At 42.6% G+C, this 13,594-nt stretch overlaps 1 protein-coding gene across 1 annotated transcript; it reads right to left on the minus strand.

Annotated features, from left to right (window-relative positions):
* On the minus strand, positions 1-12,846 carry lgals1.3.L (lectin, galactoside-binding, soluble, 1, gene 3 L homeolog). The gene is given in 4 exon segments (NM_001085776.2): positions 1-513; positions 3,008-3,179; positions 11,203-11,282; positions 12,819-12,846. Coding segments are annotated over 4 exon segments (408 nt in total). The 5' UTR covers positions 12,834-12,846; the 3' UTR covers positions 1-372.
* Between the last annotated feature and the right edge of the window lie 748 nt (positions 12,847-13,594).

Here is a 13,594-nt window from a genome sequence, read left to right on the forward strand (position 1 = left end):
GATGCAATAAGACTTTATTGTGAGTGCAGTTGAATATTCAGCTAGCAAAGGATCCAGTGTTAATAAAAGCATATACACACATAGCAAACCCTCACTTAATATATTGTGAATGACGCATTAGTAACTGTGATCAGACACTGCATTAATTCTAAAATATTAGGTAACATAAATTTTTTAGAGGCTGAACAATGAATAGAATCATGAAGTAATACACTTTTCAGCAGCCAATAGCATAACAGCAGATGAAGAGGTGCAGGCTACTCTTTCTACACTTTGTGAAATATAATGTTAATCTATAACAGGATCATTATGTATCTGTGTCATTGGCCAAAGTCGTATTTTTCGAGATGCCGCCGTATCTTTACAGATCAGTTAATGAACTGAGATTGAAATGAGCTCGATGTTATTGAGAGCCAGGTAATTAATCACTTCTATGGGAAACCGACAGGTGAATGGGATTTCTTTGCCATCAGGTAAATGCACCGTTATGCAGTCTTCAAAATCAAAGATCAGCTGTAAAAGAGGAGACACTAATTTGAACAGGCAACCAACACAATATAATTGGAGTAATGCTGCACTGCAATAGTAATACAGCACGTAGTAATAGGGTCACATCTGATACAAACAGGTACCTTATCATATATAGAATATTTACATACAAAAAATTGTTCCCTTTTCCATCTCATGGCCCCTCCTCTGCTATGGTACCCCTAACTGGACAACCCCCTGTCCTCCATGGTGGCAGCCCCACAGGGTTTACATAAGGGAACTTCTTTTTCCGGGACTCCATATGTAAAGTATAACATATGGACCCCCGTCCATAGAAGTCCTGTTGTTCTACACCTTGTACACACAGATGGCTGTCCTGACTAAGTATACACCACCCAACCCTCTTAAAACATTGGCTTAGAAGTCCACAAAGTTCTCCATCTCGGAGGTTGCCTATATGCTGCTCATGTCCTGTCCTGTATGCAGCCAAGGTCAAGTGTTGATTTATTATCCAAAAGCAGGGGCTATCCTGGCCCTATCCGCCACCTGAGGCAACTTGCTGTTGCTGCCGCCCCCCTACCCCATGTGATCACCTTTTTTGCCCTGGAGGGGGTCCACAAGGGTAGCAGAAAGGGCCAGAACACTAGCACAGAGAGTATAATTGCGCTCTCTGCTCTAGAAGAGCCAAATTTGCATTTTGCAATGCCGCCACTGGCGCAGCGCCGCTCTCAAAAAGTGTACCCAGGTCTTAACCCATCCCCATCACCAGTTACAGTTCAATTAAAGGGATACATTTCTATTACAATATTATTTTAAGTAGTAGAATCAGGGTCACACTGTGGTAAAAATAGCAAATTTGAATTCTAGTTTTCAAAATTCCAAAAAAATATAATTTGCGTTTTAGAGACATTTTTGAGATTATGAAAACTTATAAAAATAATTGGTAGGATATGATTTCACTGCATTGTTTTTCAGGTTCTACACAATCAGGTTTTTCAGTTTAGTGGTATTTAATGAATAAGCACACATTGGAGTAAAACCTCAAAAATGCTATTTTTCATAACTGAATCTCTAAGTTTCTGTTTGAACCATAGGAGACTTATCCCCACATGAAATAAAAGTTACTACATTTTTCCCGGTTCTATATAGTATTTTAAGCTTCAGATGACGTACATACCTCCTGAACATCTACTGAAATGTAACTATGGGTCCAAAGACATTGTTGGATACCCAAAAAGATGCATGAATCCTTAAATATATGTTGATGAATGCTGGTGGGATGGGCGAATTTTTTCGCCTTGTTTCGCCTTGGAAATTACGCCCATAGACTTGTATGGCGTCGTACGTTAAAAAAAAATTCGCCGAGCTGCAAAAAATTGAATGGGTGTTGGCGAGATTTCCCTGACGGCAAAGTTTTGGCGAAGCGAAATGGGTCAAATTCACCAATCCCTAGCTGGTAGTCATATTCCAGCAACATCTCTAGAACCAGGGTTAAGAGACAGAGCATTTAAAAAAACATCCAAACCATGTTATATATGGTCTAGCCAAAATTACCTGCCTAAATGTCAATGTGCTCAATTGGACCACCCCAAAAGCAATCTCAGCACAAAGGAATGTAGGATTTTTAATGGGTGATGAGGCAAACAATCCTGACATCACCACATGTAATGAAAAGTTCACCTGGAGTGGTGCAAAGATCCCCGGCATTAGATTTTGGAACAGTGGAAACACGTTTTCAAGAGAGATACATGATATTTCATCTGGCAGTGATTTGGGAGAAGTCTGGGTTTGGTAGATGCCAGGAGAAAACAACCTTTCTGAATGCTTAATGCTTATAGTAAAATTTGGTGGGGGAAGAATAATGGTCTGGAGTTTTCCATGATATGAGTTAGAACCCCTTGTTCCTCTGAGAGCTACAGCATATAATGATATTCTGGACAATTCTGTCCAGAAGCTATATGCTTTCCAACTTTGTTCCAACAAAAGTATGGGAAAGGTAAATAATGCCTTTAATGCCCTCAAGGCAGAAGATACTGGGGCTCATTTATCAACACTGGGCAAATTTGCCCATGGGCTGTTATCTATAGCAACCAATCAGATTGCTGCATTCATTGTTCTTCTTACAGCTGGCTTTAAAAAGCTAATCACTGATAGGTTGCTATAGGTAACAGCCCATGGGCAAATTTGCCCATTGTTGATAAATGAGCCCCATTGTGCCCTGACCTCAATGCCCAACCTCTTTTAGTCTGTTGCTCCTGAATGGAAGTATATCCCACCAACAGCATTCCCAGACCTTCCTAGAAGAGTAGGGGCTGTTATAGCAGCAAAGAGAGGACAACCTTCATATTAATAACCTTGGTTTGAGAATGACATGCTTGATTGGCCATTGTACTTACATAGTTACACATATGGTTTTATTTGTATTCTCTCCACCAATTCAATTTCTCCTGTTTGTATCCATCAAAATGAATGCATTAGTAGGGAGTTAACTAATACTTTATCTGGAAAATTAACTTACCATGGTTTCTGAACCCGACTTGAATGGAAAAGCAGTTTCCTTTTTTTCAATGTCCCAGACATCGTTTTGCTTTGAGTTTAAAACGATGGTGTTTTTATCCACGGAATATTCAAATCGAGGGTTGCAGTGACAGATCAAATTCCTGCTATCTGTTCCCAAATCAACAGCAAATCTTAATAAAATAATAGAAAAAAAGATTAGACAGGTAGTTATTTCCACTGCATACTGCACAGTATATATAAAGGGCTACCCAGGAAATCCGCAGGAGTTATCCTTTCAGTTATATTTTAGACTGAAGTCATTTTGTTTAGCAAATAAATTATGTTGTTTTTTTTTTTTTTTTTTTTTTTTTACAAAGGATGAACGTGTAGAACACTAAGGGGTGTAGACACAGATAGGGCAGCTTTTCTATATAGGATGCTGCAGATTCTATCATTGTGAAAACAGTACACTGAACACATTGAGGGATACAGAGCACACTCATAATAATTTACATCTCCATATTAGTAAGATTCACAGACAATGAAAGTATTATTCATATATAGTTCTGCCCCGCACCCACCATGCTGCCTTGGGCCCCCCTAGTCTGACCCTGTTTCAGAAACATTGTTTTTCCCCAATTTTAAGAAGGCATGCAGTCCATTGTTGAAGCTTATCTCAATGAATGCCCTGGTGTCTGCTGGAAAGACTTAATGGTGAATAAATTATATGAGAGTTTATCATATGGTGCCCTTATATATTTTTATATAGTTGTCATACCTACCCTTAAGCACCTCTTCTCCAGCTTAAAAATTATCAGCTTGGTATAAATTAGGCCTTCCATACCCTTTATCAGCTTAGTTGCTCTTCTTTGTTTTAATTAATATAATGTCTAAACACTGGAGACCAAAACTGCACAGCATAGTGTAGATGGGTCCTTATCAGTGCTTTGTAAAGGGGAAGCCTGACCCTCTCCTCCTGAGTCTACACCCCTTTTAAAACAAGACAATATCATGCTGGCTTTTTTGCTGCTGACTGGCATTAACTATTGCCATTATTAATTACCCAGTTGGATAGGTGTAGACCCAATACAGAACTCTGCAGCAGCCAATAAAGAACCCTACTTAGAGATGATAATACACCATTGACAACCACCCTTCATCAGTCTGTTTTCTATTCATTTACAAACAACATTACTATGACCAACATACCTTTGTTTAGAAATCAAATGTTTATGGGGAAGTCTGTTAAGAGCTTTGGAAAAACCCATGAAAACAGGAGCACTGACCTGAGGTTATCCATTATTTTCAATGGTAAATGCCTGACAAATTGGCACCCCCAGTGAATAACACTTGATGTCCTTTAACTCCTGCTCTCCCATTTCAAGCTCAAGCTTATTGCATTAGTAAACATTTAATACTGGTAACAGTAGGTATATTATGTACATATAACTTATGGTTCTCTCTACCATACATGATATTCCCATCCACCATTCCACCTGTATTTTCCACTTCTGTGCTCAGATGCTCACAATACATAGTTGAAAAGACCTCGAGTTTTTTAATTTTGGGTTTTTTCATAAATAAGTAAACATTCAAGTTGTGAGTTTACTCGAGGTCGAAAAAAACTCAACCATTGATAAATAACCTGTACATCGTTATTTGCCTAATTCCTTGCTAGGCTTTAGTTCATTATATATATATATATATATATATATATATATATATATATATATATATATATATATATATATATTGTGGTATGGTGACAAAAAGGTCCCCAGTTTCCTGGGGAAAAGTGATTGATGGAATGTATGTTGGGCCACGGATTCTCAGATATTGTTGCTGAGGTGAGACCAGTAGTGCTGTTAGCAGAGAAACACTATGTCTCTCTGCAAGGTTTTTGTAATTGCTGATCCGGGACTGGTCTTACTGGGAACCCGCAAGAGTAGGGTGGGGCGGATTCCCAAATCCGTAGGCCAGGTTTTCAAGAGGCCTTAGGCCTATTTAGTACACCTGATGCTGAGCAGCAGTGCTGAATGTGTGTGAGACAAACTGCTGGTATTGCTCAGCTTCAGGAGAGAAAGCAAAGCATTTCTTTTGTGTTAGCCAGGAGGCTGGATATTTCTGTTAAACTGCTGTTTTTTGGTTACCTTCCCCCTGCGAGGGGAAACTTCTGCTGCCACTGGAAAATAAACGCGGGCAGGAAGCCCTTAAACCGTTCCTGGTGTGTGAAGTCGCCTCTTTTGCAGCCTACCAGCGAGTGAACCCCCACAATTGGTGGAGGATGCGGGCAGCGATTGCCACACGCGGAAGTTGCCAAACCACAGTAAGTCTCCTGTGGGTATTGTGCGGACTGTATAGCTTATAAGTGGGATTTAAAGAGACAGTGCACTTAAAAGTTGTGAAATGGAGGATGTCCTCAAGGCTTTGCTGCAGTGCACTGCAACTTTACAGAAGGCCCACCAGGAGAGCCAGTTGCTACAGCAGCAGTGTAACGCCACCCAGCAGGAGGCAAATCGTCTGTTGGAGGCCCAGATCACTGCACTGGCGCAGGCTGCAGAGAAAGATCGGCAGCTGCAAGTTGAGGTGCTAAAACAACTGACAGCCAGGGTCTCTGGGGATGCTGCCCTAGTCCCCGGAGTGCCACGCTCCATCCCAGGCAGCCACCTCCTGCGGAGAATGACTGGGCAGGATGATGTGGAGGCCTTCCTCTGTACCTTTGAGAGGACGGCGGAGCAGCAAGCCTGGTCGAGGGAGCAATGGGCGATGATTGTTGCACCACTACTAGTGGGGGATTCCCAGAAAGCTTTTTATGACCTGTCCTCCGAGGACGCAAGGGACTATGACAAGCTGAAGTCTGAAATCCTGCGGAGACTGGGAGTAACCACCTCTGTGAGGGCACAGCGGGTCCACAGTTGGGAATTTAAGGTTAAGGGATCACCCCGCTCCCAGATGTATGATCTCATTAACCTTGTGAAACGCTGGCTACAGGCGGACTTGCTTTCCGCGCCTCAGATAGTGGAAAGGGTCACAATGGACCGATACCTGAGAGCGCTTCCACCTGAATTACGCCGGTGGGTAAGCCAAGGCGACCCAAATACAGCAGACCAGTTGGTGGAAACTGGTGGAGCGATACCTTGCCGCTGAGGACTTCACTATGCGGGCGGTGCCCACCTCGAAGAGGACTCCTGCAGTGGACCGATCCAAGAAGTCGGCTACAGTGGAAAGGCTCAGCCCAGAGGACCCCGGTAATCCAGGTCTAGACTCAACAAGAGGAAGACCCCGTGGAGACAGCCCCCGCCAGACCCGAGGAGCTCCCCAGTGCTGGAGGTGCAGAGAGTGGGGACATATTGCCGCCAACTGCCCAGCTGATCCAGAACCCATGGAGTGTGGAACGGAGGGGAAGTTGTCTCTGTTCGCTCGACCAGGTCTCGTTGCGGATCCTGATGTACCAACTTGTGTCGTCCAGATTGGTAAGCGCACTGTGAATGCACTATTAGACACAGGTAGCTTAGTCACACTGGTAAACACACAGCTCCTGAAGGACTGTCCTTTAACACAGCGTCAAGTAGGAGTGGTGTGTGTACATGGGGACTGTAAGAAATACCCCACAGCCTTAGTGACTTTTGTGACCCCCGCAGGGACTGTGTGCCATGAAGTGGCAGTGTCTCCCATACTCTTGCACAGTGTAATTTTGGGCAGAGACTTTCCCTTATTTCGTGAACTGTGCCAGGAGCAAGCTCCAGAGACTGAGAAAAGTTTTGAGCATGGTGAGGTGAGACCCCACCCTATTGAACTGGATACTTCTATAGAAACTGTTAAGGACAATAGAGTATCTGGGGGAGAGAAAACAGAACCACCCATGTCAGGTGTTATTGTAAGTGGTACCGAGGATGGGTTGGAAGATAGTGAGTTGTTTCCCTTAGCTGTATTAGCTGGTGAATCTGAGGTAACTGCGGAGACCATTGAGGAACCTAGCATGCCTGAGCTAGAGGTCTCCCGGGATAACTTCGGAACTGCCCAGCTAAGGGACCCGACACTCACTAAAGCTTGGGAAAATGTCAAGGTTAAAAATGGGAACCCCGAAAATCCTGGGGTAGAATGTGTATTTCCCCACCTTGCTGTACAAAATGACTTGCTTTACCATGTGGATAAGGTTCGAGGAGAGATTGTGGAACAGCTAGTGGTCCCACAGCCATATAGGAGAACAGTTCTCAATCTGGCCCATTCTCATCCACTAGGTGGCCACCTAGCGTATGAGAAAACCAAAGACCGAATGCTACAGAGGTTCTTTTGGCCGGGGGTACATGCAGATGTAAAGAACTATTGTGAATCATGCCCCGAGTGTCAGAAATCGGCCCCAATGCCCCATTTTCGCAGCCCATTAGTTCCCTTACCCGTAATCGAAATTCCATTTGATCGTATTGCCATGGACTTGGTAGGGCCACTAATAAAATCTGCTAGGGGGCATCAGTATATTTTGGTAGTCATGGACTACGCCACTCGGTATCCAGAGGCTGTCCCCTTAAGGAACACCTCTTCAAAGACCATAGCTCGAGAGCTGTTCCACATGTTCACCCGCACAGGAATTCCAAAAGAGATCCTTACAGATCAGGGGACTCCCTTCATGTCTAGGGTGATGAAGGAATTGTGCAGGTTTCTCCAAATCAAACAGTTACGCACATCTGTCTATCATCCCCAAACTGACGGGTTGGTGGAAAGGTTCAACAAGACCCTTAAGGGGATGTTAAAAAAAGTGGTGGATAAAGATGGGAGGAATTGGGATTGTTTACTTCCATATCTCATGTTTGCCATTAGAGAAGTCCCACAGGCCTCTACAGGGTTTTCACCCTTTGAGTTGTTGTATGGCCGCCACCCACGAGGGCTGTTGGACGTGGCAAAGGAGACATGGGAGTCTGAAGCCACCCCACACAAAAGTGTCATAGAGCATGTTGCAGACATGCAGGACCGTCTTGCAAAAGTAATGCCCCTTGTGAGAGAACATATGCTTCAGGCCCAGCAAGCTCAAAGCCGCATATATAATAGATCGGCTCGTGTCCGAACTTTCCATCCTGGGGACAGGGTGTTAGTCCTGGTTCCTACGGTGGAAAGTAAGTTCCTGGCCAAATGGCAAGGCCCCTACGAGATTATAGAACGCGTAGGGGACGTTAATTATAAGGTGTCCCAACCAAACAAGCGGAAAAAAGAGCAGCTCTACCATGTTAACTTAATTAAGCCCTGGAAGGATAGGGAATCGCTGTCCGCCTGTCCTGCAGTTGTAGAGGTAAAGATCCCACAGGTGCCTGAGGTAAAAGTGGCTGAGACCCTTACTAACAGTCAGAAGCAGGAGATGAAAGAGTTTCTGATCCGGAATAGACAAATATTCTCAGACCAGCCTGGGCTTACTGATATTATTAAACATGACATTATAACTGGACCTGGGGTTAAAGTCAATGTTAAACCTTACAGGATACCCGAGGCACGACGTCAGGCAGTGACAGATGAGATTAGAAGGATGTTGGAGCTGGATGTTATTGAGGAGTCCCATAGTGAATGGTCCAGCCCCATTGTCCTTGTCCCAAAACCGGATGGTAGCATCCGATTTTGCAATGACTTCAGAAAGTTAAATGAGGTCAGCAAGTTTGATGCATATCCAATGCCCCGGGTCGACGAACTGATAGAAAGGCTAGGGCAGGCCCGCTACATTACCACCCTAGATCTTACCAAGGGGTATTGGCAGGTACCCCTCACTGAAGGGGCCAAAGAGAAGACTGCGTTTTCCACTCCTGAGGGGCAGTGGCAATATAAACGCCTACCGTTTGGCTTACATGGGGCCCCAGCAACGTTCCAGAGAATGATGGACCGCATTCTCAAACCACATCAAGGTTATGCTTCAGCTTACCTGGACGATGTGGTTATCTTTAGCCCAGACTGGGAAAGTCATTTGCCCCGGGTACAAGCGGTCCTTGACTCTATCTGGAAGGCGGGTCTGACAGCAAATCCCAAAAAGTGTGCAATGGGGTTAGAAGAGGCCCGTTATTTGGGGTATGTGATTGGAAGAGGGGTAGTCAAGCCACAGGTGTCCAAAATTGAGGGAATTCAGGAGTGGCCCCGGCCCAAATCCAAGAAACAAGTGAGGGCCTTTCTTGGGATAGTGGGATATTACAGGAGGTTTGTCCCCAATTTTGCCACCCTAGCAGCCCCACTTACTGACCTCACAAAAGGGAGTAAAGCTGGAACAGTTACATGGACCCCAGAGGCAGAGGAAGCCTTTCTAAACTTGAAGGCATCCCTGTGCAGATACCCTGTGCTGATAGCTCCTGACTTCAAGAAAGAGTTTCTTGTACAGACTGATGCTTCTGAAGTTGGGTTAGGGGCTGTTCTGTCACAAGTAGTGAATGGGGAAGAACACCCAGTAGCATACCTAAGCAGGAAGCTAACCCCCGCTGAACGCAGGTATGCCATTGTAGAGAGAGAGTGCCTGGCCATCAAGTGGGCACTGGAGAGCTTGAGATACTATCTGTTAGGGAGGCAGTTCAAACTTGTCACTGACCATGCCCCACTTAAATGGATGGCCCAAAATAGGGAAAAGAACGCCAGGGTCACCAGATGGTTCTTGTCCCTTCAAAATTTCAAGTTCTCAGTAGAACATAGACCTGGAAAGATGCAAGGGAATGCAGATGCTCTCTCCAGGGTACATGCATTGGTGGCATACTGTGCTCAGCCCTACGGGCTTGAGCAGAGGGGGGGGATATGTGGTATGGTGACAAAAAGGTCCCCAGTTTCCTGGGGAAAAGTGATTGATGGAATGTATGTTGGGCCACGGATTCTCAGATATTGTTGCTGAGGTGAGACCAGTAGTGCTGTTAGCAGAGAAACACTATGTCTCTCTGCAAGGTTTTTGTAATTGCTGATCCGGGACTGGTCTTACTGGGAACCCGCAAGAGTAGGGTGGGGCGGATTCCCAAATCCGTAGGCCAGGTTTTCAAGAGGCCTTAGGCCTATTTAGTACACCTGATGCTGAGCAGCAGTGCTGAATGTGTGTGAGACAAACTGCTGGTATTGCTCAGCTTCAGGAGAGAAAGCAAAGCATTTCTTTTGTGTTAGCCAGGAGGCTGGATATTTCTGTTAAACTGCTGTTTTTTGGTTACCTTCCCCCTGCGAGGGGAAACTTCTGCTGCCACTGGAAAATAAACGCGGGCAGGAAGCCCTTAAACCGTTCCTGGTGTGTGAAGTCGCCTCTTTTGCAGCCTACCAGCGAGTGAACCCCCACAATATATATATATATATATATATATATATATATATATATATATATATATATATATATATATATATATATATAGATATATATAGATATATATATATAGATATATATAGATCTATATATATATAGATATATATAGATATATATAGATATATATATAGATATATATATATATAGATATATATAGATATATATATATATAGTAAAAACGTAATGTCATGATGATTCAATATGTTTGATAAAGGGATGTAATGTCTTTTGTAGAGTTTTTACATTTTTTGCAATATATGCATTTTTTTGGTGTCCTTTGTTTTTTATTTTTTCACGTGTGGTGCAAGTTAGACATTAGACATAGCGGAGTGTTACAGACATGTGGAGGTCTATTTATCAAAGGTTGGATTTTAGGGGTTTTAGAGGTTTTTGAAACCACGACTAAACTCACTTTCTCTAAAATTGCAAATGTTATGACATTTATTAAAAAATCTGAATAAAAAAAATACAAATGGAAAATAACGAATGATACACTAAAAATATGAATACCTGGAAAACCGGACACATTTCGAAATACTCTAAAAGTCTGAATTGATTTAAAACGGTCTAATAGGATCAACGCAGCTCTCATTGACTTCTGTAGGACCTCAAAAACTTTTACCTGGCGAAGTTTGGTATTCAAGGTTTTTGTAGTTTTTACACTTAATAAATCTTGAATAGAGTTTATAAATAAAATAGGAAAACCACACATTTTTAGAGATTCATGGAAAACAATTGAAATTCTATTGTTCCTAAATGACCCCCATGGTTAGCTGAAATGAGTAATTTGCATGGCTCTGCCACAATTCTTAAAGTTACTCTATTATTTCTTATATTTTTGCAGTACAGCAGGAGTCACATGATCAGTTTATGTGGTTTATAGCATAGCTGGATCTTTCTGATGTGGTGAAACATACCTGTTAGTGCCTTTTGCAATACGTCCTCTCACTTCCACACGGTGGCCTTTATGCAGGTTGAGGTTGGTTATCCTAACATCCTGTGTTAGAAGTGGAGGAAAAGGTTGATGGTTTTGGCCTTGGAATATATATGTGATAATAATATTATGAGTATATGCAGGTCGATTTTTGTACCTCTGTTAATAGTCACCAACATTACATATCAGTATCTTTTTAGTGTAAAGGAGAATAAAAAGAGAACAAGGTAAGGAGAGGTAACAGGAGACAAAAAAACTGATAAAAAAAGGGTTTGGAAGACACAAAACTAACTTTATCTTACTAAGGGTTAAATTTATTAAGCAGCGAAAATTCGCCAGCGACAGCTTCGCAGCCATCGCAACACTTCGTCAGACGAAAATTCGCTCAGACAATGCTAATTTAATAAAATGCGAAGTTGCGTCCAGGGTGCCGAACACTGGCAAATTTTTGCTACTGTTAATTCGGCAATGCGAGCAAACAAAAGTGAAGATGTGCAAGCATTCAATTCTCCCTAGTGCAACTTCGTTAGAGGTCTTAGCTCAGGCTGATTTGCATACGGCGGGAAATGATAAAGTTGAATGGACGTATATGTTGCAGCAAATGCATTACATTACACAAGTCCAGGGAACCTTAATAAAGAAAATAGAGTTGTTATAATGCCCTACACATGAGCCCACTGTATAGTTAATGTTCCATATGTTAGAAAATGTATGGGGGAACCCGGTTACTCAAAAAAAATTTTAAGGACTTTTGCAGGCTATCACTCGGAAAAAAGGATAAGACGCCAGCGTTTTTTTGACTTAGAAACTTTTTTCACTAAAAAATATGATGTAAGTAACTGAAGATTGAGGAAGTTAGATACACTCCATTGCACTTTGCCTGGTCTGAGCTGGAGAAGGCAAGTCTGGCGAAAGAGGTAACATTCAGTAAAATCCTCATCTTAGTCAATTTGCAGAGTAACATCTATTCGCCAGAGTGAAAATCGCCTGGCAATAGAGTGCGAATTACCGCTACCGTCTATCTCCTTTGCTAGCAAAGTGATGCCTGCGCCCGTTAGGAAATTGGCAAAGTCCCTGAAAATTGTAAGAGCGGCGAATCGTCGCCAGCATTAGTCACTTCGCCCTTTTGTAAATCTGGCCCTAAGTGAAAGGAGCAAGCATGTAGAAGGTTAATGCCAAATCATTTTGGCGGATGACAGAAATGCAAAAAGTAGAGGAAAAATGTGAAGAAAAAAATAAAGAATATGAAAGAGTATCATTATTACATAATACATGAAAAAGGGGAAAAAGAGCTATTAAACAGCTATTAAAGCATAGAAAACCACTTTGTTAGGATAACAAGGGCTAAAAGGAGCATGTGAATAACCTCTGTTTTCAGAAGGCTTTTTACCCTGCGTGTCAAGTGGGATACAAGGGAAAGACATGAGAAGTGACTAAAGACTAGATGAGCATAATACTCATGTTATATAAGAAGAAACATTAACGATTTTATAAATAAGCTTCACACTTCACAATTTGAAGAGTTAACGGCTCATGAGTGATGCATTTGATTGCATCCAGTTCCCCCCTTCCATGTACAGCACTGCTTCCCCTACTTACTGGTTCCATGTCCATCTTTGCAAGCTGAAGATTCCTGCCTCGTTGTTGGTTCTAGTGCTGGACTCAGGCTTTATATCTTGCAGCTGAATGATAGTTTACCCAGTCAGATAAACGTAGGAAGACGTATGCTCACCTAAGCCCCATCCACCAAGCTTTCCACGGAAAAGAGGTAATTCATGTGATGTTTCACACAAACAATCATGTGTGTTTGTAATCAGTCAACCCTTCATTTTCTATTTCTATGGTTAACAGCTCCCTGTAACTGAATGATATTGTAGGTCACCCAGCTCTAATGATAACTCATGGTTAGTGATGGGCGAATAAATTCGGCAGGTGTGAATTTGCGGGGCATTTCGCCGCCGGTGAAAAAATTTGCGAAACTGTGGAGAAAATTCGCCGGCAAAAAATCCGCCACGTCAAATGATTTTGGGCGCGCGTCAGAATAGGCACATGCTAAAAAATAGTCACGCGTCAACATTCGGGCACCCCTTGACTTTAATGCATTTTGACAAAATAGGCGTGTGTATAAAAATTGTCGCAGGTGTCGAAATTGACAATAGTTTTGATGCCCATTGATTTCGCGGGACAAATTCACCCATCACTACTTATGGTAATCAGCAATAAACTGGAAGTGTCCAGGGATAAGGAGCTCACAAAAGCAAATAATAATCTAGAAAACCTCATATTGGTCAGTACACAAAAGACCTTTTAAAGAGACTGTATTTTGACAAGTTTGAAAATGTGCACTGCTCACCCACCTTTAGCCCAACATTCCA

Source organism: Xenopus laevis, chromosome 4L, assembly GCF_017654675.1.
Source record: "Xenopus laevis strain J_2021 chromosome 4L, Xenopus_laevis_v10.1, whole genome shotgun sequence".
Classification (NCBI taxonomy): domain Eukaryota; kingdom Metazoa; phylum Chordata; class Amphibia; order Anura; family Pipidae; genus Xenopus; species Xenopus laevis.